Source organism: Silene latifolia, chromosome 10, assembly GCF_048544455.1.
Source record: "Silene latifolia isolate original U9 population chromosome 10, ASM4854445v1, whole genome shotgun sequence".
In the NCBI taxonomy this organism is placed as follows: Eukaryota; Viridiplantae; Streptophyta; class Magnoliopsida; order Caryophyllales; family Caryophyllaceae; genus Silene; species Silene latifolia.
Genome location: NC_133535.1, coordinates 44478124 through 44505774, shown reverse-complemented (window position 1 = coordinate 44505774; position 27651 = coordinate 44478124). Strand labels below are relative to the sequence as shown.

Genomic DNA, 27651 nt, shown 5'->3' with positions numbered 1-27651 from the left:
GAAAGTCCAAAAAGGTAGTCACCAAATAATGCAAAGCCGTTAGCAAATCAAAATACTCGGTACGTACATCCCTCTCAAACTTTCCATCCAAGAATCTAAACACAAATAAAAGTGCAGTGCGCCATGCTAAATATCATCCACCCTTTTCAATTCGCCTCATTTCCAATAAATTAAATAATACAATTTTAGGGCCGGAAAATCAATGAATATGGAGGCAGAAATTCATGCATAGAAAACAAAAAAGAATAAAAGAATAAGAAGATGAAGAAATGGTTTAAGGTTGGAGGATGTGGAGTTAAAGAAGTAAATGAAAGAGGATCATTAGATGAATATAGTTTCTCTAATGGCATTCTTCCTTCTCTTGGTGCTCGTAGCAATCGTCGTGTTCTTCTTACCCAATATACTATTTCTCCCTTTGATCCCCGCTACAGGTCGGTCTGCTTTTTATTTTCATTTTTCATTTTAATGTTTCTAATTCAATTCAATTCAATTCAGTTAGTTTCATTGCGTATTTGCAGGGTATGGGAGACATTTTTGGTTCTATTGGTGTTCTATACAGCATGGGTGTCTCCATATGAATTTGGATTTCTCCAGACCCCAATTAAAGGCCTTGCTATTGCTGATAATATTGTAAATGGATTCTTTTTCATTGACATTGTTCTCACCTTCTTTGTCGCATATCTTGATCCACAAACATTTCTCCTTATTGACGACCGTAAGAAAATTATTTGGAAGTACCTTAGTACCTGGTTTCTTTTTGACATCATATCAACATTTCCTTCTGAACTCGTAGAGAAAATTCTACCTCACAGTATGCAGGCTTATGGCCTCTTCAATATGCTACGTCTTTGGCGTCTACGTAGAGCTAGTAAGATGTTTTCCAGGTAACTTCTCCATGTCCTTGTTATAGGAACTAACTCTATTTTATCTACTTCAAGGTGAGCTCTTACAAACTTTTGCCCAAATTGTTTTACAGATTAGAGAAAGATCGAAATATTAGCTACTTTTGGATACGTTGCTGTAAGCTTGTGTTTGTGAGTATACTCCTCAGAAGATCCAATGCTCTATTGAAGTAGCTAGTTTTATGCAAAAGTTGTTGATTTTAAAATATTTATAAAACATACTCCCTCCTATTCTCCATATTGTTCCCCTTTGTTGGGGGCACAAGAATTAAGGAGGGAAATAAAATATTAATTGTGAGTTGAGTGGGGTTTGGTTATAGGAGAGAGGAATGAATAAAATAAGGAATTGTGAGTTGGGTGGGGTTTGGTGATAGGAGAGAGAAATGAATAATTAGGAATTAAATAAGAAATTGTGAGTTGGGTGGGGTTTGGTGATAGGAGAGAGGAATGAATAAAATAAGATTAAAAGTTTCCAAAAAAGGAAAGGGGAACAAAACCTGAATAATCCGTTTTAGGAATAGGGGAACAAAATGGAGAATAGGAGGGAGTAGTTTCGAGCTAATTGTATAGAAGAAAGATTATTGGTTTTTAATTTTTGTAACTCAAAAAATGGACCCATGTCCATAAACCTAGATCCGCCAATACTCACTGTAGACTATATGTTCCTGCAGGTGACTCTTTTTGCAGTCCATTGTGCTGCTTGTTTTTACTACTATATTGCGGCTCATTATCCAGACCCCAAAAAGACTTGGATTGGCGTTGAAATGGATGACTTTCACAAGGCGGATCTCTGGCTTCGCTATGTCACTTCAATATACTGGTCAATTACCACACTCACAACAACAGGCTATGGTGATTTACACCCTGTGAATATAAGAGAAATGATCTTCGACATTATTTTCATGCTCTTCAATCTTGGATTAACGGCCTATTTGATAGGAAACATGACTAACTTGGTGGTTCACGGGACTAGTCGAACTAGAAAGTTTGTAAGTATGCACTCTGCTGCCTCATTTTTTTTTTTGTAACACTTATTGCTTGTAGAATAAGGAGCTTCCGTTTGTTTTTCCTTTTTAAAGTAAGCTAATTCTTTCCAATTTCAATGTTGCAAAACACTTTCTAGTAGAATTTTTTGTCTTTGGTTTTAGAGACTTATGGAATAAAACAAAATGACTCGTTAAAGGTTAAACTACTGTCTAAGCTTCTTTTATTGTGAAGTACCATTCAGATCACGCAAATCACGATGTAATTTTCATTAAGGGTAATTGTCTAGAAACCTATCAGTGGTAAGGCTGGGTACATCCAACCCCTAATTCGCAATAGTCGAGAGTGCACCGACCTCCTCTTTGATGGTATTGAGTAATGCTACTGTTACGTTTAAAGTAAAGTAAGCTACTACTTTCTTTCTGTAATTAATTTATTTTCTTTCTGAGTTTCATACATGACTTTCGTAATGGAGCTTGGTTTGAAAATTGTAAATGCTTCTCTTTATGCGGTCGTCTGCGACTGAAAAGGGTGGCAATGTTACATTTGTATCAGCTTATAGGATTCAAAGATGTAAAGCTAATTTATCATATGTTTTGGCCTTATGTGGAGTTATAGAGAGACACGATTCAAGCTGCTTCCAGTTTTGCACTAAGGAATAGACTTCCAGATCGCCTCCAAGAACAAATGCTTGCTCATTTGTGTCTGAAACACAGAACTGACTCTGAAGGTTTGCAGCAGCAAGAGATTCTTGAATCACTCCCTAAAGCAATTAAATCAAGTATTTCACATTACCTGTTTTATTCACTGCTTGATAAGGTGTATCTATTTCGTGGAGTATCAAACGACTTGCTTTTTCAGTTGGTATGTATCCACTTCATCAAGACTACATGCTTGCTAGTAATGTTTATCTTTCTCTGTATCTTGCTGTACTTCTAAATGAGTTGATTTAAAATGTAGTATTGTCTAATGATTTTATATCATTCCTCTTTATATCATTTTGTCTCGGTTCTCTTTAATTGGTGTATTGCAAACTTAATTGATGTTGAATCATATTATGACTCGATAGTTATTTCCATTATGTCCCTTAAAATTACAACACATGGCACTGATGCCAACGTGGCGGAACTAGGGGGTTAGCAAGGGCAGTCACCCGAGCAATACAATTTAAAATTTTCTACTTTTTTTGTCACTATTTTACCTTATTGCATTAATAGTTCTCCCCTCTGAAAATTTTCACCGCCCCTAACCAACAAATCATGGTAACACCAGGTGGAGCCAGGATTTGCAGTAAAGCGGGGGAAAAATAAGAGGGATGAACGAGTAATGCCATATGGTAAACTCGAATAAAAAAGTTTAAAACAAAATTTGAAATTGTCATTGTCAAGCAGTGCTAACGCCCCTAGCTTCAGCATGGCACTCATATCATCCATATTCCATATCCAATGTAGCCAAATATAAATTCGTCTCTTGACTTTGGAAAATAATAGACTAAAATATCTTTTCAAACCATAGCGTTTATTTTTTCTTTAAGCTGCAAAGAAGGTTATGCAAACACTGCACACCTCATGTATTCGTTTAGAATTTCTATCCTTCACCATGGGCGTTTCTTCAAACCGTATTTGGTTAGTTGAGCCAATAAACAGACCAACTAACATAGATAAAAACTTCAGCGGCTATTCAATATGGGCTTGGTGTTATGTGCCCTGTAGTCCTGTACCATAAAACCATGATAAAACGATATCTGTGGAATGATAAAGATGTTTCTCTATAGCTTTTAATCTCATAACGTTGCTTGCATTACGCTTTATTGGTCTGATCCCTTGGGCTTCTCTGTTACTCTTTTAATGATAATGATTACTGATTTCAGTAACTTTCTGTCATATCCTCCATAAGGTTTCAGAAATGAAGGCTGAATATTTCCCTCCCAAAGAAGACGTGATTTTGCAGAATGAAGCTCCCACAGACCTGTATGTACTAGTCTCTGGTTCCATGGTGAGTACTTGAACTTAGACTGTGTTTTTCAAATACCTTTAAATCATGGAGGGAAAATTTCACATCGCATCAGTTTCCTAGACTATAAGCTCTTTATCCAGTATGCAAATGCAATCATTTGGTAGTTGTTTTAAAAGTTGTATAATAGGTACTCCCTCCGCCCCATTCATTTGTTTATCTATTCTTATTTTGGGTACCTAGGGCATTTGTTATCCTAAATATTTTGAGAATTTTTTTTATGTGTAAAATGAACATATTGGTGCCAAAAGTAACAGAGAAATGAATGGGGCGGAGGGAGTACACATGGATCCACCAGTGTTTGTAAGCGCAGAGCAGAGTTTCGCATGAGGCTTTGCTGCATAATGCATACAAAAGGCTTTGTTGTATGATGCGTACAAATGTTTTCTCTAAGTGAGAAAGATTAATTTACCTTTCAAATATTGAACCCATAATTCTTTTTACTAGATCATTGTAGCTGTCATGTTTTGGCGTCTCATCTAAGCATTATCTTTTCAGGATCTCATCGTACACAGAAATGGAGCTGAACAGGCAAGTCTCTTATAAAGATATGAGTCACATTTTAAAAAAAAAGTTGCTAATGTCAGTGGCTGTATGATAAGTTCCTGTATTCTAACTCAGAAGTTTATTCACAGTTTCAAAAAGATGTTAATTCAGGAGATGTCTGTGGAGAGATAGGTGTTCTTTGTTATAGACCACAGCTCTTTACGGTTCGCACAAAGAGATTATGTCAGCTTCTGCGCTTGAATCGTACTGCTTTTCTGAATTTAGTCCAGGCAAATGTTGGAGATGGAGCCATTATTATGAACAATCTACTAGAGGTAAGTATACTGGGTTCAAGACTTTTTGTTATCGCTCTTACTTGCTCAAGTATAAATCTAGTCAATCTGAGCAGTAGTTAACTAGTTACTGAAATTTTAGTTTCAGTTTATTCTAACTAATTGTCCAGAAATTAAAATTTGACCCTCAGTGGCGCTGATCTTTTTCTAAAGTTTAACACTAATGCTTCCTTCCAAATGGATTTTTTTGGCAGATTTGGGTTTTGATAGTGTTACTACAAAAACCAATAATAACAGGGGGCACTAAGCAAACAAATTTCACTAAAATGTATAGTTTCGTAGAAGACCTATTGACAAGGCAGTATAAGAGACAATAAATACCCTAGAATGTTGAAAATTTTAGGCTGATAATTGATATACATTATTAGGATGACATCTCTAGAGCTGTAACTCATGTACTAACTTCTGACACTGAACATTATATGTGTGCGTGTGGCCCAGCATTTGAAAGAACAAAGTGACCCATTGATGCAATCTATTCTCCGAGATATAGAGAACATGTTAGCTCATGGTAGAATGGATTTGCCTCTCAGTTTATGTTTTGCTGCCGCGAGAGGGGATGAACCATTGCTGCAACATTTACTACGACGGGGCTCTGAACCAAATGAATCAGACATGAATGGGCGCACTGCTCTGGTATGTGAAGCTTTCTCGTAGTTGCACTTAGTCTTCCAATCAATACTTGCATAACTACATGATTGCCTAAACTATCTTCTTATTTTGTGAAGTAATAGACACAAATTTCATTATGGGTCAATAGTGGCTGAACCTAATATTTTATTAAATTGTGAACCATTTTATTAGACAAAAATTGTGAACTATAAGTTTTCATCCTGAAAATTTGGCAAAACAAAATATTGTAACTTTTGAGTGTCCTGCGAGCCCATTTGGTATAAGGTGGATACGCAATTGCGGGTCATCTGGAATTGGCTGCTCTGTGTCTCACAAATCACAATGATAAAGATTGTTAAAGTTGAGTGTCTGAGGCACTGGGAAAATTTTGCTTTTTGATTTTTAACAGAAAGAGAAAATTTCCCCCCTTTTTTCTCGTGCCATGTTTGTAAATTTTTTCCGCTTGTTTTCATCACCAGCACATAGCTGCTGCAAATGGGAGTGAAAATTGTGCAGTTGTTCTCCTTGCATATGGGGCAGATCCAAATGTCAGAGGTACTCTAACAACAATCTTTATCCTTTACTGTGTTATCTTTATAGAGATTATTCGAATGTTCGTGTCCAGCTTACATATTGACATCTTCGGGTATTCACTTAGATATTCGTTTTCTAGTTCAAACTTCAAAGTGTTGATCATTCAGTTTATAATGGTATTAATTGACAGTTTTAGCCTTAATCTCTGAGATGGGTTATCGCATCCTAGTCTTGGTCATTGCTTCATGAATGCAGATCTTCGAAATCTTTACGAAGTGGTCGTGATGCGATGTTACATCCTAAATTTAACACCATGATTATTATCATTACTGACCAGCGCCACAAAGAGGCTCTTGGAACAAGGAAGGGATGGGGTGGAGTCAATTATCTCCTGGAAGATCTTTACATTAATGTTGTGTAAAATGGATCCATGCACGAGATGATGACCCTCTTAAGTGCAAAACAGTTACCATAAAACCTTGTTTGTTGATATGCTTGTGTAAGGCTGCCTTGCACAAGAATTTGTGATAAGGTTTTTGGTTTGTTTCTCATCAAAGTATCAAACGTAGTCTTTTTATCAAATGAATTTCTGAATATAGTAGTTTTTATAATTCAGACTCAGAAGGAAATGTCCCTTTATGGGACGCAGTAACGGGGAGGCATGAGTCCTTGATCAAGCTACTTATTGATCAGGGTGCTACTCTAAGTTCTGGTGATGTGCCTCAATACGCCTGTTATGCAGTAGAGCAAGATAGCCTAGAGATCCTAAAGGACATTGTTCGGTATGGCGGTGATGTTACTCTGCCTAAGAGCAATGGGTCCACTGCTCTTCATGCTGCCGTTTCTGGCGGAAATCCGAAAATAGTGAAGTTCCTTTTAAAGCAAGGTGCGGATGTCGACCAGGCTGATTCTCACGGGTGGACCCCAAGGAGAGTGGCCAATTTTAATGCGAATGAAGAAATTAAGGCGCTATTTGTTTCGAAAGAAGAGGCTAGTAGACAATCGGTTGTAATTGTGCCTGATAAGGAAGTTAGTCCTAGATTACTTAGGAAGACTCGGAGTAATAGTTCAATGGATGTCACTCCACGCTTGCGCGAAGTGACTTGGGCTGACCGCCAGCCTAGACGCCGAGTTAACACATTTCGGAACTCTTTATTTGGGATCATGTCAGCTGCCGCTAGAGGTGAGTGGTTTTAGTTTCCATCTTCAGTATTCATTTTTCTTTGTCTAATTACAATATCGTTCTCACATATTTTGATCCATTGACCTTCGATATATAGAACTTTACATTTAAGAAAGTATCTTTCTATTCAATTCAATGGTGTAACTTTTACAATTTGGGCAGTCTAGAAAAGTGAAGGCAAAATAAAGGAAAAAGGAGAAGGTAGTAGGACTCCGAGTTGATCTAAATTAGATAATTTTCCCATAGTATCAGATACTTTCAATTATGAATTTACTACCATCATTGATCTAAATTAGATAATTTTCTTTTATGATTCTTGTCCTAGACTCCGAGTTGACTATCATAAATTTAAAATTTGCAGCTGACCCTATGGCAGACGGGAATGGTTTCTCGAACTCCCCAACCTTTGGAAACCAACTAGCGAGAGTGATTCTTAGATGCCCTGGGAAAGGAGAGGCTGCCAAACTTGTCATGTTGCCGGAGACCATTCAAGAATTGCTAGACATTGGCTCCAAAAAGTTTGGGTGCCGCTGTACTAAAGTATTCACCTCAGATGGAGCTGAAGTGGATGAGATAGAGCTTGTTCGAGATGGTGATCAACTTTGTATCATTTACGATGAAGAGGGTACTACGCCCAAAAGCTAGGGGTGTTGTCGATAATCATCTTTATGATCACACTCATCCCGAATCCCAACCCCTTAGAATGTCGGTTGAAATGCCGAGGGACAAATTACATCAGAGATTTGAAAAAGAGAATGAAACTGCTGTCGTACTCAGTATGGAAGGAAGGTCAGGCATTGATTTTTCCCCCTTTTTTTCTCCATCTGGGCCAATTTTGTCTACGAAGGATAGAGTTCACCCTTGTTTTTCTTAGTCACCACTCACCACCCTTCTTTTTCTCAGCAGGAACTTTTGATTGATTACAAAGTATTTTTTTTTGTACGGTTTTTGGAGGAGTAACATGCGACTTTACGATAATGCATATCTAAAAGCGTCTTATACAAGTATCTGTAATTTTTTTGGAATGATGATCAGGCTTCTTGTATATATATGGCTATATGCATGCTAAGGGAGGGACATGTGAGTATAACTGTAAAAATAATGTTATCTACCATAAATCTGGCTTATGATGGCAAGCTTCTTGTTAACGTGTGCTAAATTTTGTGACTTGCAAACACAGAGATGCATGCGTTCCTTTCATTTGGAGTATACTTTTCTGAAGATGTTAGTTGCTTGCAAGTGTTTTACTCTTAACTGATTTTTCACCTTTTACCAAAGCCAAAGAACTGAAGGTGTTTGTTCATTTTAATCCGTTGTATGAGTTATTGTTGTAAATCAGAAGCATCTAACGTAATAAATTAATCACTGGCCTACAATTTGTTGTATGAGTCGTTATTGTAAAATAAAGGGTAAATTGATAACTTATACCTAGTATAACCTACTTTTTCAAATCTTATACTTGAAAGATAATTTTCTTTCAAAACTTGTACCGAAAATCTTCATTTCTTTCACACTCAATACCAAAACTCACGAATTGACCATTTTACCCTTACTAATTAGTCATCACCATACTTTTGCCCACCACATTAACCAATACCCACCACGTTAACCCACTAATAACCACCACACATATCCTATCACCACCACCACTCACCTCTCTCCGTCGGCACCACATTCGATATCTGGTTGCCACCGCAAGTGACCTCCCTCCGGCGTCGCGGCCTACATGTCCTCCCGACGGCACCCCCCTCTCAACGTCACCCAAGGTTGTGTTGAACTGCTACACCATAACCACTACACCTCCCAAAAGAGACCTCCCCCACCATCAATAATCTCTCCCTCACACTCAAAAACCCTAGATCTGGTGGTTTTTAGAGTGGCAAAAGGGATTTCGATAGTGAAGTACTGTTTTTATATGGTGGGTAATGGTGTTTAAGAGTTTTAGGCTGGTGATTATGAAGAAGCAAAAGGTGGGTTGCGGCGATGATGTGACGACGGTTAAGTAGCGTAGATGGGCGTTGTGGCGGTGGTGGAGCAAGGTAGGTGGTGGTTGTGAGTTTGGGTATGTAGGTTTGAGTTTGGGGAGATTGTGGATTTGTGCTTAGGGAGGTTTTAGGTGTTTAAATGGGAGACACTAAGAGGGGGGCCGAGAGGGGGTAGGATATGTGGCGGCAGTGCCGACAGGGGAGAAGGTGGGTCGTGGTGGTGGTAGGGTGTATGGGTGGTTGAGAGAGATTAAGGACTAATGTTTTGTGGTGAAAGGGTGATGGTGGGTTAAACAATAAGGGCAAAACCGTCAATTTTTGCTTTTTCTTAGATTTGGTATCGAGTTTGTGAAAAAAATAAGATTTTCGGTATAACTTTTGAAAGAAAATTATCTTAGGTATAAAATTTGAAAAAGTATATTACATTAGGTATAAGTTATCAATTTACCCTAAAACGAATGCATCTAAGAGTCTAATAGCTTGTTTGGAATTACTAGCTAAAGCTAAAAGGAAAAGGATGAGAGAGAAAGCTTTCCTAATCTTCTGGTTTTGCTTGGTCAGAACGCAATGGCTCGATAAAAAAAAAACAAATAAAAATCCTTTACTTAATTCAGGTCAAAAATCACAAAAAAAAAAAAAACGATGGAATCAATTAATCAAAGGGAAGGGGGAAATCTGCAGCGAGACAAATTCGATTTTCATCTGAGGAGTTTGAAACAAATTTGAACTCAATCCTTGAGGATGAAGAATTGATTCAGGAAATCCCGGAGGAGGCTATTCCGGAAACGCCAGCGCCGCTGTTGCTTCGTATTATAAAGGATGACGTTGAGGGTGAAGTAAAATTCTGATCTACCTCTATCTACTATTATATTCTTGGAGCGAATCCACCCAGCAATGTAATAAGTGGGTTTGTGAAGTGAGTTTGGCAGTCTAACGGGGTGGATAGGGTCTCTTTTTTACCCAATGGGATATTCCTGGTTCGTTTCAATACTAAAGAGCAACAACAATTAGTTCTTAAAAATGGGCATCTTATTTTTGATAATAAACCTGTCATTATTAAAGAATGGATGCCTGATGCAGAATTGCTTAAACATGATGTGTCTAGGGTCCCTATCTGGATGAAAATTTATGGATTGGATATCAAATTTTGGGGTGCTGAGCGTCTAAGGAAGCTGAGTGGAATTGTTGGCCAATTTATAAAATGTGATGAAGCTACTACAAACAAAGCATTCTTAGGATATGCTAGGGTTATGATTGAGATACAAATTGGTCAACATTTCCCTTCTGAACTTAACTTGATTGATGAGAATAGTAGAATTCAGAGGGCTCGTTTGGTGTATGACTGGCTCCCTACTACATGTTCTGTCTGTAAAGGAATGGGACATACATCAGATATATGCAGGAAGGGGGAAAATGTAGTGGGGGCTCGAAAGGTCTGGAGGCCTAAGGTCCCTACTCAGCAATAGCAGCAGCCTGTGCAACTGAATCCTAAACAGCCTCAGAGGAAAAGAGAGTATCAACCACAGAAGCCACTACAGCCTCTACAATCCCAACAGAGACCAGTGTTAACCCCAGTGGTATAGAGGGCAACTAGCACGTCTGTTGTGATCTCCAAGGAGCCTGTGGTGGAGCAATCCATGCCTAGAAAATTGATCTCTAGACTGATGAAGTGAGCTAATGAAGAGTGGAGGTTATTTACCCCAGGAGGTTTATCCTTTATGGACTCTTTTAATTTCTCCTTGCAAAAAACTAGAGCTGGGTTAATTGAGAGGGTTATGTATGAAAAAGGAGAGTCCAGTAAAGTCCCAAAAGATAATGGGTAGTATTGGATTTTGGAACATAAGAGGTATGAATAGTAGTAATAAATAGAATGAAAAAAAATGGTTTCTTAACCAAAATAAAGTAGGGTTGTTTGGGTTATTAGAAACTAAAATTAAATCTACTAATTGGAATAAAGTTAAAAGTAATCTTTGTGGGGACTGGACTACTTGCACTAACACCAGCTGTCACAAGGGATGCAGAATATGGTTGATATGGGATCCTAATATGTTTCAAGTTGATGTGCATGATGTTACTGCTCAGTGTATTCATGCTAAGGTCAGTGATAGAGTCAGAAGAAGTACTTTCTGGCTAACAATGATTTATGGATTCAATAAGCCTGGTGAAAAGGGAGAGCCTATTGTAACACCCCATATTTTATAATAATATTTATTCAGAAGCTCCTTATTAAATTACTTATTTTCAAGTTTAATAACATATTTTGGAAATATATATTTATAGTTTTCGTTCTCTATTTTATTATTTCTCGCTTTGACCTACTTTTGAATGGGTTAAAATGTCCGTGTACGATTTGACTATTTTAATTTAATAATTACTTTTCTTATTTAAGCTCTCCTAGCGTTTTAATAATATCCAATTGTATTTGTAATAAGATCATCCATTGTATGAGCTAATAGACCAAAACCCATTAGTTAATCCCCTTATAAATAGAATTTAACCTAGCAAGCAACTAGGTTATTCTCTTTTCACCAAATCTCACTGAAGACGGGCGATATCCATCACAAGCTTGTGACGGATACCGTTTCCTCTCACAAAATACCCATTGAGAGGTGAGTGGGAAGCACATGGGGGGTGCCCCCACCTTGTCCCCTCTCCCTTTTTGTAAGAGGTCACAAGCTTGTGACGGGATTAGCCCGTCACAAGCAAGACTAGCTGTTCTCTTTTTGTTTGCGTGAAGTGTCGCGCGGCTCCTAAGTCCTATCCTCTCTTTCTTCCTTTTGTTCTCTTTTCTCCCTTTGAATCCATTATTTTACATCTTTTCTTTTTCCAAACTCATACACGAATTATATTTTCATAATCATTGCTCTTATCTTTACAACATATTTATCTCCAAATATTTTTATGGAGATTATTTGTATGACCCTTTAGATCTACCTTTATGGTCTCATTTTTTGTGAATAAAGAAGAAGATGTCTTTCCTTTGACGTTTTTTAAAGAGGATTTGCGTAGCACAATTTCTAGCACATGGGTTTGGTCATTCTTTAAAGTCGATTTTTGGGGACGTTGACACGTGTGGGAGACGAGCCTTGTTGAACGTGTTTTTCATGGCGGTTTTCGTTATTGTGCATCATTAGTTGCTAAAAAGGTAACTAGGTGCTTCTCTTTTAATTGTGTTTATGCCAATTGATGTAACTAATATGATTTAATGATTGATTTGTATGATTGGCACATGTTTGATTGTTCCGTATCATGATTAATTATGTTTTCGCATATTTGTTTATGTTTTAATGTTTTAATTATATATCGTATGTTGTTTATATGTTTATTTTGGATGTCATGAGCGCAATTAGGGTTTACAAATGTTATAGCTGAAGTTATAGCTAAAGCTAGTACAACCTTGATGATGATTCGAGTGTTATAGCTGAAGTTAGTACAACTTTGGGTCATTACATAACTAGGTATAACCTTGGAAATATGAATCAAGGTTATAGCTGAATCTACTATAACTTTGGAACACGAGTTAAGGTTAGGGCTGGAACTAACGTACCCTGAGATTATGGCTCAAGGTTATGGTTGGAACTATTATAACTTTGAGTTTCATGTCAAGGTTATGGTTGAGGTAAGTATAACTTCAAGTTATATATATTGAAGTTATAGTCGAGGTTGGTACAACCTCGCGTCCAGAGTTGATGTTATGAGTAAGGTTATTATAACATTGGTTGTTCATACTTGCTTCATATGTTGTATTGTATGCAATGTGTTATATCCTTGTGGTTTCATTTTGTTGTTTGGTTACTCTTGTTCATATGTAGGATAGTCAGTTAGATTGTTCTATTATGTTGAGTCATGATGTTATTCACGCATGAGTTGTACATTTAGTTACACTGTTCTTCTGAGTTGAGTCGTGATGTGGTTCATGCATATTGTGTGCAGTCAGTTAAACTGTGCATTTGTTTGTTGGCTAGTCGAATAGATGACGGTAGTATCAGTTAAATACTATTGGAATGAATCAAGAGATGCTCTTCGGAGGTTTGTTTGGTCTATGTTCGGGGGCGGCCAGATTTGTCAGTTAAACGTTCTGGATCCCGAGTGTCGTTCGATGTACAGTTAATGCATCGAGAGGTTTGGCCAGGTCTTAGGCATATAGGCAGTGGTGATATGCTATACATAGTACCATGGAGTATCAGTTAAATACTTCACAACCGATGGTTCGTCAGTTAAACGTTCCATCTTCTAGATCATCAGTTAAATGTTCTAGCGACGTTCGCTCTATTCGTTATGCTTTGATGCTAGCTTTGTTCCTTATGTTGTTGTGGATCGTGTGCTATTGTAGTTATAAGTGTCCATGGTTTAGTGGTTGCATATGGTCTAGGTTTGCAAAATTACATTCGTCTAAGGTTGGTAAAGACATGGTAAGCTGTATTGGGTTTTCATGAGTATGGATGGCCTCACATGTTTACTAGTTTTGCATTTCAACTGTTATTGATTGTTGATTATATTCAATTGTTGTAAACATGACTGAGAGAGCATCTAGTTACTTCCGACTGATTGTCGACCCCCACTCTCAGCTTGAATGCTCGTCGCTGTTTGGATGATGTTTCTTGGGATGCATCGAGGGGCGAGACAAATAAATTATTAGGAATTTGTTTTTATGTTTGAGAACCTTTAATAATGTATTAGTTTGGTTTTGGTTTTATTAGCGAACCGGATTAGTCAAGTGTTTTCGCCACCTTGACCCTTTTATCATTGTTATACTCTGATAATTAATTTAATATACGTTTTCCCTTTATTTTAAAATCCGGGTTGTTGCACCTATGGACTAGACTTAAGTTATATTGTCACAGCATTAGAGGGCCTTGGTTGACCTGTGGTGATTTTAATGCTTTGATGGCTATTGGTGAAAGAATAGGTGGAGGTCCTGTAGCAGACATTAGGCCCCTTAAACAGTCAGTACATGAATGTGAACTTTATGAATTGAAAGGGTGTGGGTCTTTTTACACCTGGACTAACAAACATGAAATTGGTAGCAAGGTGTATAGCAGAATAGATAGGGTGTTCACTAATGAGGAGTGGCTTACTGAGTCCCAGAGAGTTATGCTCATTTTCTCTATGAAGGTCTCTTTGACCATTGCCCTTACCTGACTAAGTTTGAAGAAGATGTTGTGAATAGAAAACCTCCTTTCAAGTATTTTAACATGTGGTCAAGGGCCACTGATTTTGAGGAGGTTGTATTAAGCAGTTGGGATCCTGAGGTTAGGGGGACTTGTAGATACCCAGTATCTGTTGAATCCCCAACAAATACTCGATGATTATCGGACTACAACAGGCTCAGGAATCGCAGCGTTTAATCGACAGTTTTGTATAACTATATGTCGGAAAACTCAAAACAATTTCGAAAATAAACATTTTCAAAACTTTTCAAAAGTACCTGGAGTGTTTTATGCACGACGATGGGGTCGCAATGACACTAACTAGAGTCAAAACCGACACTGGACCAAAAACCGACTCAAAATTCAAATCCCGACTCCAACAACGAGTCAAACACAAAAAAACAAGCATCACAAAGCTTCCATGTTAAGTATACCCGGTATACTTGAATGGTCAAGTACTACAATCATGTCATCCAAAACCTAGGATAGAACAAATCATGATTTCAATTGCGTGATAGTGACAAGACAGCTCGAAGGCCCGCGAAATGACTCGCGTCTCTTCGAGTAGCCCATGCGGCCACGTCGCTCAAAATGCACACAACCACTCAATCCTCTATAAATACCCCTCAAATGCCACCATTTAAAGGTACGCGAATGTCCGCCCCCTCATTTCTCCCTTAAAATTCTAGACTCCACTTCTCAAGTCACAAACCGACACGTGTTTTCGACCTACTGATCGAAAACACAAGCCATACACATTATTTGGTACCGTCATCGTGCATTAAATAACTAAACCGACCACTTCGACCAACTACACAATCACTAAACTAAACAAACACTCTTTGCATTGCTAAAACGGTTTTAACAATAACCCTGGCGCATCAGAATAAAGACCGTTAATATATGACTGAGGTGCTCTTCAGCGGGTTGAGGGGTAAGCCCGGGAAATAACCCTGGCGCATCAAAATGCGATTGATTGTGAGGTTGGAGAACGGGTCACAATCAAAGGGTGTTGATTCATTGGTTAGGACATTCACAGCTGGGAATCCCCACATTTCACTATCTTCCTCTTCAATGACCTGAGAGGCTATTCCCTTCTTCATGATAGCCTTAATCGGGGATGCAGGAATTGTGATTGTTTTCTTGTCGAAAGGGACCCTGATTTTATGATGATGGGTTGAGGAGACGGCCTTGACGGCGTGAATTCAGGGACGTCCCAGAAGCATGTTGAAAGAGGCGTCAATGTCGACCACCTGAAAACTAGCTTGTCTTTCCAGAGGTCCAGTTGCAATGGTCAAGGTGATAAGCCCCGCAACCTTACGACGAGTGCCGTCATAGGCGCGTACTCCTTGGTTAGTTGGGACCAAATCAGCTTCTTTGATACCCAGTTGTGAGCCGTCTTGAGAGGAATGACATTAACCGCAGATACGTCATCCACTAGAACCATATGCACATTCTTCTTGAGGCATTGTATGGTGATGTACAGTGCCAGGTTATGGTTGGCTCCGAATGGAGGGATATCTTCGTCAGAGAAGATGACTGGGTTGCTCAGGTCGGGGGACATCCCTTGTCATGTGTGTTACCACCTATTTAGGAGAGTAGGTAGAGAGAACTGTTAACTTTCCCAAGGCTTGTAGCAAAGCCTGCCGATATTCGAAGGATGTAGGAATCAGTTGCCAAATTGAAATTTCGGCCTTTACTTTTTGCAGTTGTTTAAGGATAGAGTTTTCGGGAACCTTGGGTTGAGTGTCCATGTCCGGGATAACTTGGTCATTCGTTGTTGGAACGACTGTTGTATTGTTCGGGTTTTGGTCGGGGCGTCCGGACCGGATAAGATGACCGATCTCCTTTGCTTGTTTGCCCTTTTCTGGAATAATGTAGACATCCTCCGTGTCGTCACTCCAGATACCGTTGATTTCGGGGTCGCGAGGGTCCCTTGGAGGGGCATTCCTCGGCGGATAGTTTTTGTAGGGGAAGTTCTTGTGGGGGGTAGTTTTTATGGAGTTGATTATTATGGGGTTGATTATTGTGGGGTACATGCCAGAATGGTCACGAGAGCAATCCTTTCTGGTGAAGGTAGTTTTGGGTGCTTGGAGGACCCTCCCTCAGGCGTGGTGTTGGTGTTGGTGGGTTGAAAATTAACCGGTGGTAGGCATCCTCAAGTCGGGTAATCCTTTTTGAGAGACTGGCTATGGCTTCTTCAACCTGTTGGAACATGGTGAGCATAGTTGCAGCGCTGAACACGAACACCCCGTCCGGGGTATCCTTTTCCAAGGCATTCACCTCATCATCGACATGTAGGATGAGGTGTGAGCAATCCAAGGTTAGCTCGTCATCAGAGATGGGATGGATTCCCAAGAGGTTCGTTTTGTTATTTGGTTTTGTTGGTGGAGGTAAAGGTAGCTCCTCTTTCTCGATCATATCTTGGATGGCGTGCTTCAGTTTAAAGCAGGCCTCCGTGTCGTGACCTTTACCCTGGTGGTACTGGCAGTAGGCATTTGGATTTTAGAAACGGGTTTTCTTGGCCTCGGAAGGGTCAGGAGTGGGCCCAATTGGCTGTAGTTTTCCTTGGTCCATGAGTCTTTTTAGGGCACTGGCATTGGTTGTCCCCAAGTTTGTGAATACCCTTTGAGGACGTTCAGTTTTCTTTGTGGTTGGTTCGAGGAGGTTGACCTCATCGATTTTGTTTGTCTGACCATAGGGGCGAGATCCAGTTGATGTAGAGCCCTGATAGCTTCTACCAGTGGTTTTGGCTAGGACACCCTTACGGAGGTCGTCTTCAATGCGGGTCCCGAGGATTTGTAGGTCCTGGAATGTTTTGATGTTTTGATATCTCAGCAGGTTGGCATAAACTGGACGGAGGCTGTTGACAAACTTCTCCTCCAGAATTGATTCACTGGGCTTACTGACCAATTGAGTGCTTACCCTCCTCCAACGGTTTAGGAATTATGTGAATCCTTCCTTATCATTTTGAGTCAGGACCTCAAGAGTGCGGGTGTTGCCTTGGATTTTGACGTTATCGGCGTACTGTTTAGCAAATTCGACGGCGATTTCATTCCAAGTAGTAATGCTTTGGGGGTCGAGGGAATAGTACCATTGGCGGGGAATTGGTTCCAGGGATGATGGGAAGATCCGGGTGAAAAGTTCTTGCTTGACCCCCTTGATAGACACGTAGTCCTTGAAGGCTCGAATGTGGTTGAGCGGGTCCTCCACTCCCTTAAACTTGGGTACATCAGTTAAGGTAAAGTTTTCGGGTAGTTGATCCCCAACGGGTTCAAATCTTCAATTGTTCTCAAGGTGGATGTTGTTACCACGGGTTAGAAGTTGTTCTTCCAAGAGCTTGAGCTTTTTCTCGGTTTCAGTTAAAGGCGGAGTGTTGAGTTCTCTGATTTCCTTATTTTCCAGGGTGTCGATACGGGTCTCGACACGGTCCAGGGTAACCTTAAGAGCGGTGAGTAGGCTGGTCAGCTAAGCAGTCGTGAGATCTTTGTTGTCATCGTTGTTGTTGGACGAAGCTGAAGATAGGGCCATGGCTCTAAGGCATAAAATGGCTCATGTTACATCCCAATCCGACACGGTTTAACGACTAAACGCGGATAACACAGAAGACGGAAAGACAAATCAGACTCAACAAGACGAGGGCAGCCATGTTTTGTGCCTTGGTGCTGACCCGATTTATAATGTGACTGTGTTGACCGGTTTTTGACTCGCGTTCAACGTAGTGGCGTGATGCCGTTGAACTAGTCTCAAGGTGAGACGACTCATATGTAAAGATCCATAAGTACGCTTGCTTCGACTCGATAGACACGAGGCGGAATTGGAATGGTGGACTGAAATTTTAGAAAATAGATATTTTCAAAAAGATTCGTTTGTCGCTTTATGGACGGCTTCGGAAGAATAAAGATCTTCGAATGTCGATCGGTCGAAAAGTTGTATTAAGTTTGTTTTCAAAAGACGGCTTGAGTTCGAGTTGCGACAGCTCTGAAAACAATGTGGTGTTTCCAAAGATGGTTTTTGAAATTCAAAATTTTATGTTTTGAATATCGAGTTTTGAAAAGTTTGAAAAGGTTGTGGTCCCAGGGACGGTGTATGGTCGTCGGGGTTTGAAAAAGGTCTCGAAAAAGGGGTATGTGCCTTTTCGAGTATTGAAATAGCAATTGTGTCGGCGTGAGACGAGTTAAAATCCGTGTCTTGACGCGGCGATTATAACGGCGTAAAAAGGTGTTTTAGAAACAGTTGTGAAAATCGGGTTTGAAAATCGTCATTACGACGACGTAAGAAGGAGTGTTTTTGAAATGCAACGGTCGGCGAAAGACCGAGGTTTGAAATGGCCATTATAACGGCGCAAAAAAGGGTTTTTGAAAGTTTGAAATGACACAGAAGGACTTATGATCATATAACACATAAGCACTTGCAGTTTCATTATATTATGCATAATGCTGACACGGGTGGATGGGTTACACAGCAAGCGATCAAACCCCGATTTTTGAGAGGGATACCAATCCAAACAAAATGTGTAAGGAGGGTACCCTAGCCTCGTGCTCGAAGTAAATGAAAGCTCTTTGATGAAACAGAAATGTGTAACGTCAACGGTATGCTTGACTCAATCGGGATTCGAAACGCGGGGATGAGAAAACTCATGCCGACGAGACGAGCCAATTGGTCGAAAAAGGTCAGGTTGTGGGCCCGGACAAGGAACCCGAATTATGTCCGTAATATCAATTAATTCATTTCAACAAGACCTCGTTCGAGTCTCACCATCTAGGGATCATAAAGACACAAGTGTCCTAGTTCTCCCCAGCGGATTCGTCAATCTGTGGACATGGGCCCACCTGCGATGCCCAGCCAATCCGCGGACGTGCAACGGTCTTTTGAAAGCCACACTCGGCGGCGTAAAAATGCTTTTGACCGGATCGTTTTAGATAGGTCAGTTTCGTCTCGACAAGGGCCTCGAAACGATGCAAGAGATGTTCGGAGTCGCCACCAAGCATTTGTGGGATGCTTGGAACCCGTTCGAATCCACTTTATACCTATGTCAACCAAGGCAAAAAGCGGTGTTTGACATATGTACAAAAGATAAGGAGTCGTCCCTCTTTAGCATCATATCTATAGAATGACTCTCGTACGCCCTGGATAAGGTCGTCCACTATCCAAAGTTTCTGAGTAAGAGGTGAAGGTACGTATTGGGAAGCCCTTTAATCGCACACTCAATCCCGCCCGCGGTAGCAGCCTCTACTTATCGATCTTGGTTGGTTAAATGCAAAAGTTGATAAAACGGGTAAATGCATGAATGTGCATCCACAAGTTTGAACCTAACAGGTGAGCTTTCTTTATCGGTTATTTATCCAAATATCAAGTAGTTGATGTCAAGTTGGATTTAGTGTTGATTTGCATGCAAGACGAAAATTAAACATCCATTTACCGAGTTAGGTTTATGGTGCATAACGTGATCCGTTTGTCTTAGAAAGGCGTTTTGCAAATACAATGTAAAAGGGGCAGATTTGTCATCTGATCCGTCCTGTATTCGGGTTAATCGAAGTCGGGATCGTCCTAGACGAGTGCTGGAAAGGAAGCAGAGTCTGCATCATGCAGCCTATTGAGGCGCGAGTCGTCAGGCGATGCAAGCAGGCCTGTCCTGGTTTGATAACTTGAAAATGGTTGGCCTGTTTAGGCGTGAGTCAGCAGACTGTCCAAGGGACGTCTTCTGACTGTTAGAATGTTTGTAAAATTGTTTGAAAAGAGGGTGTTTGATCCCGTCTTGGTTTGAAAGGCCGTTTAGATCGCTTTTGCGTCAATATGAGGAACGAGCCTTGAATAATCATCATTGTATTGACAATATTCGATGTCGGGTTCGGTTTTACAAGCTTGACATGAATAGTTTTGAAAAACGATTATGAACTAATTGTTTTAAGTTCATTTGTTTGTAATTAGTCAATGTTTATCATCGTACTCGGGTTAAAACCGACATGGTATATGGAACCAAGGATTACTTTGTATTTATGACTAATGTGTTTGTTTTAAAATGTAAAGAAATGAAATAAAAGGTTTTAAAATACGTTTTAAAATGTGATTAACTAAATACTATCACCGAAACACGGGTTTAAACCATCATGGTATGAGGAACCAAGGGTGAAAATATTCTATGGTTAAAAGTTTATCATGAAAATGATTTGAAATATTTGAAATGGTGAAAACCGATTGCAGATAGGAAATGAAATAAAAAAGGAAAGATGAGAGCAAACACGGTTCGATTAAGGCCTGAGAGGGCATTGAGGCACGAGCCTCCCTGCTATGCAAGCAACCCATGTCTCCGGCCAAAATCTGGTTTTGGCTCATCTAACCTATATTTGAATCACGTTATGCATGTTTTAGCATGTTATAGTCATAAAACAGATGAAAAATATGAGAGAAGAGGATTTTTACACCCTCATACTTACATGCTAGGCTTTAGACGAGAAATCGACGAAAGTGTAACAACTTGTTAGGCCGGAAAACTCGGTTGAAAACCGTTTTAGCAATGTAAAGAGTGTTTTGTTTAGTTTAGTGATGGTGTAGTTAGTCGAAGTGGTCGGTCAAGTTATTTAACGCACGCTGACGGTACCAAACAACGTGTAAGGCTTGTATTTTCGATCGGTAGGTCGAAAACATGTGTCGGTTTGTGAATTAAGAAGTCGAGTCTAGAATTTTAAGGGAGAGATGAGGGGGCGGACACTCGCATAAGAATTATAGTGTGTGAAGGTGGGTACTTATAGAGAAATGGATGGTTGTGTGCGTTTTGAGCGACGTGGCCGCCTGGGCTACTCGAAGAGGCGCGAGCCATTTCGCGGGTCTTCGAGCTGTCTTGTCACTATCACGCAATTGAAATCATGATTTGTTCTATCCTATGTTTTGGATGACATGATTTGTACTTGACCATTCAAGCATTCCAGGATTACTTAACATGGAAGTTTTGAGAAGTTTATTTTTTGTGTTTGACTCGGTTTGACTCGTTGTTGGAGTCGGGATTTAAATTTTTGAGTCGGTTTTTGGTCCGGTGTCGGTTTTGACTCTAGTTAGCGTCATTGCGACCCCGTCGTCGTGTATTAAACACTCCAGATATTTTTGAAAAGTTTTGAAATGTTTTGTTTTCGAAATTGTTTTGAGTTTTCCGACGTATAGTTATACAAAACTGTCGATTAAACGCTGCGATTCCTAAGCATGTTGTAGTCCGATAATCATCGGGTTTTTGTTGGGGAATCAACAGATACTGGGTATCTACACTCCTTCTTCAAGGCATCGACAAGGAGGTATCCATGCACTAGGCAAAAGGCAAGAGCCCTTCTCTTAGCCACCTCCGAGAAATTAGCATCCGGTATGAGAAAATGATGATGAAAGCCAACATATTCACACCGTGGGGAGCAAGGAGAAAGTTCACTTGGCTCATCGAGATGCTCAACATTGAACGAAACTTCTATTTGTAACACAAACGAGTCGGGGGAAGCACCAGAGTACAACCCGACCACCCTCCAATGGCGCCCACTTCTTCGGCAAGAGGGGAAATTTCACCTTTCGGGAAAACGAAAACTGTGCACATAGGCCACACACCGGTATGTGGGCACGGGCCTCCTACAGATCTGTAGACACGGGCCACCTGTATGCCAAGCCAAACTGTGGACATACAACCGTCTTTTGAAAGCCACGCTCGGCGGCGTAAAAATGCTTTCGACCGGATCGTTTTAGATCAGTCGATTTCGTCTCGGAAAAGGTCTCGAAACGATGCAGAGATGTTCGGAGTCGCCACCAAGCATTTATGGGATGCCTGGAATCCATTCAAAATTGTGATACCCCGAATAAAATTATATTATTTAATAAAATTAAGTAAGTTATTCGTTGAAAGAGGAAAGAATTTTTATCAATGTGGAGTCAAGAGAGTACATAAAATGATATGGATCCCACCCGGAGGGAGATATTGACCTAATAAAATTTGAAAGGCATAGTAACCTAGTATTGGTAAGACCCTAGAATAAGAATAAAATAGTTCGGTTGGAATCTGGCTCAATAATAACTCTACCCGTAGAATTTTTACTAGACCTATTTCAAAGGAAATAACTCGTAAAGAAAAATATCTAGATATTTTATAAACTTTACTGTATTTTATTCTTTTGCATCACATGGTAAAAAAAAAAAAAAAAAAACATGGTAATTAACTAACCACGTGTAAACCTAGGGGGGAGGGGTTGACATTTTTGGTGGTAAGAATGCCACGTACAAACATAGAGAATGTAGGCTAGTGTATCAAACCGACTTTGCAAATCTATAAATAGGCAATGTTCCATGCACTTTTGACACACAAACAAAATGTAGATCATTACTACTAATTATTTAGTGGAGTAGCAAACATATGGTGAGGTGCTCCGTCAGGTATATTTCCTACCCCTTCGTCTTAAGTTAATATAATGAGTAAGTATATTATCGTTATAGTTACTCAACTGATATTATAATGTACGTGAATTATTGTTTATGTGATAAAGTTATGTTATACTTGTATATTTTACGTAATGTGGTTTACGTGAGATATGACCGTGGTACTGTTTGTGTTAATAATTGACGTTATAATGCTCACGTGATAATGGTAATGTTAAAATATCATTGCTAAGATGTACATTTGGCCAATGTATCATTTGTGACATTATTATTGGAAGGGACCGGACCACATTATTATTTTATCCCGTGTACATGGATGTGAGCTCCGAAGTGGGCTCGGCAGGGGGCTCGGCAATTGGCTCCGCCCCGTTATATCCGGATAAAAAGAAAGAAAAAAAAAAGATAAAAAGAGAAAAAGAAAAAAAAAGAGAAAGAGAAAAAGAGGAAAAGATTGTTATCCTGTGTACACGGAGGAGGGCATAGCCTAAGGGAGTCTCGGCTCCGTAATGTGGCCCTGTTCAATAATAATGACCCGAATTATATTAATTTGAGTTGGAGGTTATGGGAAATATACTCAACCTGTGGTTGGTTGACCCTTTATTTTATTAATCTTTTTCAGGTACAGGAAACAGGGAAGGGCATGAGTGAGGTCGACGCAAGAAAATAGAATAAGGATAATGTATCATAATAAGATAGACCTATCAATAAAACTTGTTACTGGTTATTTGGTTGTACTAAAGAATAATGTAAGCCTTGTATTTCTCTGTATGGGAAAATACGGCGGTAACGCTCTGTAATTTCCGCTGCTATTAATAAAATATACCATTTTGTACTCCTGTTGTTTACGGGGCGTTACAAAAATCCACTTTATACCTAGGTCAATCAAGGCAAAAAGCGGTGCTTGCCATAGATACTAAAGATAAGGACTCGTCCCCCTTTAGCATCATATCGCTAGAATGACTCTCGTACGCCCTGGATAAGGCCATCTACTATCCAAAGGTTCTGAGTAAGGGGTGAGGGTACATATTGGGAAGCTCTTTAATCGAACACCCAATCTCGTCCGCGTTAGCGGCCTCTACTGATCGATCGTGGTTGTTTAAGTGCAAGAGTTGATAAAACGGTTTAAATGCATGAATGCGCATCTAAAAGCTTAACCTAGCATGTGAGAATTTCCTAGGTCGGTTTGTTTATCCAAATATCAAGAAAATGATGTCGAGTTGGATTTAGATTGGTTTGCATGTGAAAACGGAAATTAAACAACCATTTACCCAATTCGGATTATGATGCTTAACACGATCCATATATTGTTAAAATGAATCAGGCAGTTGAAGAGGAAGAGGAAGCAAGGAAGGCCGTGACACATGTTAAGGTGGAGGTAGTTGATGATTAGACGTTCTTCTCAACACCGAAAAAGACAATTCTGACTTTTGGCGCGGTAATAGCTGCTAGTTTATAATTATTCACATCATACACGTTTTTTACTTATGAAATTTATTAAAGGTAGTGCATGTATGTGTAGTAATTGATTAAAGCTGTCGTGAAGGGCGATTGCGAGGCGGCTTGTCGTCTGTTCTATTTACAAGGGAAATAGAAAGTTTTTTTTGCCAGAGGATACGTGTTCGTTTACGACCGGCTTCAAAAAGTTAAGGTTCATGGTATACTCCTTCGTGACAAATGCAGGAAACTGAAACTGTCCCAATTATATAAAGACGAGTATGCGAAGTTAAAAGTACCATTTCCTAATGAGGAGGTCACTTATTTGAAAGAAGCCCTAGGTTCTTATGTGCAATGGCCTGACGCCCTCATCAATGTTGTCATCACTGAGGTACCTATATGCAGACGTTAATTATTACTTGTTCTTTAAATATATTAGAGTACGGATATTATTATATCGTAAGTACTTTAATCTTTACATTTGCAGAAGTTAACAAAGTCATGGCGGCAACTAAAGCTATTACTACTACTTTAACGAACAAAGTCACCGAAAGGACTACGTCTTCCCCAAAAACAAAACCACACAACGTATAATATAAGCCAACTAATTTTGTTGCAGTCAAGCCTTCTTATGATTCTTATTATGAATCGTGTGCATATAAGAAAAAAAATGAAAACTACTTCGCCGAAGGCTTTGCACAACTTGGCTGTAAAGAAGTCACCTAGAGGGGATGTTGTCATGATTAACATTGAAGAGAAAATTATGGGCGCAGCTGATATAGCCGTACTGGACCCGAAGCAACTGATGGAATTTGTCGACCTTGATAATTTAGATGTTGTTCACATTTTAATTTGGATGAAGTAAGTTTTATTAATAAAATTATTTAGTCATTTCCATTTACGAATAATGATGTTTGTTTAAATTATCAATTACTATAACATTCTTTGTTCCATGTGGCGTAACAGGTACCTGAATAATCAGATCGCTGAGAGGAAGTTCCCAATTCACGCCTACGGATTTTTGAGTCCTAAGGCGTTCTCTATGCACAGAATTTCATACGAAGAACAAATCAATAGTATCGCTCGTCGGTAGATGTCGACCAAAAAATTATGTCTTGCCCCCTACAATGAGAATATGTATGTATAGTTGATAGGACAAGAGTTGGTCGTCACACATCCAATCAAACACATTTATAATACTCAACAAACTACTAGTTAGTGGTAAGTCGAGGTCGATCCATGGGACGGTGTGCTTTGGGTTCTAAGCCTATCTATCTCAATTTATACTAGTGTCACGGTTTGTTTGGGTTTGTACTTGTGTCTAAACTAATGCAAGCAATATAGTAAAACAAGCAATAGAAAGAAGGATGTAAACAAATAATTAAAGATGCTAGGATATCATGGGGTCATAGGGGATTCATGGTGTTGATCATACAAACATGTTCACAAAGTTGCAAGCAATTAATGTTGTGGAGGAACCGAGTTGGTTTATGTCTTACGGTTCTTAGGAAGAGTTGGGTCCCGGAGCCGAATCGATTAGATTGTACAACACCTACAAGTCGACTTACTTTCCTCCTAATCAACTTCTATGCATGTTCTAACAAGACTCGAGTTGGTTTATATCTTACAAGTCAAGTTGAATAGATAAGAGATGGTTGTAAATGCAAGGATTCATAGGCTTAGCATTTCATCAAACATAACATGTGCATAAAGTTGACATCATAACAAGCAAGCAATTTAATCATGTGAAAACATATTACATTAAGCATGAATCATTCCCATGTTGCTTTTCCCTAATTACCCATTAATCCTAGCTAAGAAACTACTCATTCATTATAATGGGAAACATGTCATCAATGGTGTCAAACATCACAACAAGTATAAACATGATAATAGAATGAAGAAAGGAACAATAAAGATTAAAGAGTAATGGAATTATACCAACTTAAGATGATTCCAAATAATGAAGCAAAGAATAATAGAAGAAACTTGATTGATTGATGGAAGGTTGTCAATCCTCCAATAATAACCCAATAGTCTTCAATTACCCAATAATAAACTTGAATAATAAATTTGAACAATAATATGGAAAGATTAATACGTAATTTGTGGAAAGATTAAAGAGCAATCTATGCTAATCTACTCCTAATCTAATCTAAGGAAGGATATTTCTAGCTAAGAGATCCCCCCCTTCTAATCTAATAAAAACTTCATAGTTTGATTATTACAAATGGGGTATTTATAGTGGAAATTAGATGGATGCATTAGGGTTAACTAAGGGCTAAACTAGTAATTACACTTTTGAGATTTGAGCAGGGAGACGCTGGTATTTCTTGAAGGAAGGGCGTCTTTCATTGAAGCTTGAAGAACACGAAAATTGCTGTAAAGGAATCCGGGCGGATTGGTGTCGGGACGGGCGGATTGTAGCAGGGGAAGACGGGCGGATTCAGGACAATCCGCTCGGATTGTACCTCAGCAATATTTCTTCTTTTTTTCTTCCCTTTTCTTCATAAAATCCTTGGGGATTTCCTCGGGGACTCAAGGATCCTTTCTCGCCATTTGCCCAACTACTATAATATGTACAAAGGCCTTCTAATCTTGTCTCTCCTTGATGCTTGGTCATTGAATTCAATCAATTTAGTCTCGTTTTGCCATGAAAATGCAAGATTCTTACTCCATTCCTACCAAGGGATCAAAATCTCAAATAATATGCAAAACAAAGAACTAAAGATAAAAAATGACCCAAATATGCACTAAAAAGCATGGGAACAAGGCTAATTCGGGGGCTAAATATGCGCTAATTATGGTCACATCAAATATCCCCAAACCGAACCTTTGCTCGTCCCGAGTAAAGAGGTGACAAAGACTAGGACCATTATTTAAACTAACCTAATAACATAGCCGATATGAGACAATTAGCGGGTCTCACTCCGCCCCTTAAACTCACAACAAGTCAACCATGAGGTAGGATGCCTTCTTGCAAGGCAAGGTGGGTCTTGCCAAAATGGCGATACATCCAAACATTAAGCACACAAAATCAAATAATGGATGCATCTACAAAAGGAATAGCCACTTCCTCATCAAGTGGCGGAGGCACTAAAGAGGAACAAATTTAAGAGCATGTAATCCTTCACAAATACTAGTTTAACAAATTACTAAGGCTAAGAGGATGGCACTAAATCACCTCCAAATGGTGTTAAACTAGACTACTTTCGTCCTCAATTTCCAAATGCTTTCGTCAAAGGCGATCGGATGGTTATGGAATGATGATCCCTATGATGCTAGTAGCATATGACATGACAAGTCTCGAATTCTCTACAAAAGTAAAGGTCATGGATCGTCCCAAGCTCGACAAAGTGGCTTGACAAAAAGGCTTTTTTGGGAATGAAATGCTCAAATCGTTATAAACAGGGGTGGATATGACTAATATTCAAAAATTGACCTCATTTAGCTTTCACATTTCAAACATTTAAGATGGGGTTTGTCCCTTCCGGGCTAGTGTCCTTTGCTTTCGCCAATCGCTTATTAGGCAACCGGTTAACCTCTAGACAATAGCTTTTCGGGGTGATAGTCACTCTGTCTCTGGGCGGTCGAATTCACAACCGTGTGGGG

The 27651-nt window shown here is 39.4% G+C and overlaps 2 protein-coding genes across 5 annotated transcripts; both read left to right on the top strand.

The window, feature by feature from the left end:
- Positions 1 to 14: 14 nt before the first annotated feature.
- Positions 15 to 8201, top strand: LOC141605571 (potassium channel AKT1-like). Of its 4 annotated transcripts, none has more exons than XR_012526387.1 (13): positions 15 to 431; positions 519 to 884; positions 977 to 1034; positions 1574 to 1891; positions 2505 to 2750; positions 3783 to 3881; positions 4398 to 4430; positions 4535 to 4720; positions 5180 to 5374; positions 5830 to 5905; positions 6501 to 7067; positions 7429 to 7856; positions 7974 to 8201. XR_012526387.1 is itself a non-coding variant. In XM_074424404.1 (13 exons), exons 1-13 carry the CDS (start codon positions 262 to 264, stop codon positions 7710 to 7712), a joined length of 2520 nt encoding a protein of 839 aa, XP_074280505.1. In that variant the 5' UTR covers positions 15 to 261; the 3' UTR covers positions 7713 to 8201. The 4 variants fall into 4 exon arrangements, 3 of the variants coding, with proteins under 3 accessions (XP_074280505.1, XP_074280504.1, XP_074280503.1); XM_074424404.1 differs by having other exon boundaries at positions 519 to 715; positions 794 to 884; positions 7429 to 8201; XM_074424403.1 differs by having other exon boundaries at positions 7444 to 8201.
- An 877-nt stretch (positions 8202 to 9078) lies between these two features.
- LOC141607526 (uncharacterized) lies at positions 9079 to 10518 on the top strand. The gene is made up of 3 exons (XM_074426883.1): positions 9079 to 9106; positions 9734 to 9888; positions 9982 to 10518. The coding sequence occupies exons 1-3, from the start codon at positions 9079 to 9081 to the stop codon at positions 10516 to 10518; spliced, it is 720 nt and encodes a 239-aa protein (XP_074282984.1).
- Positions 10519 to 27651: the final 17133 nt, after the last annotated feature.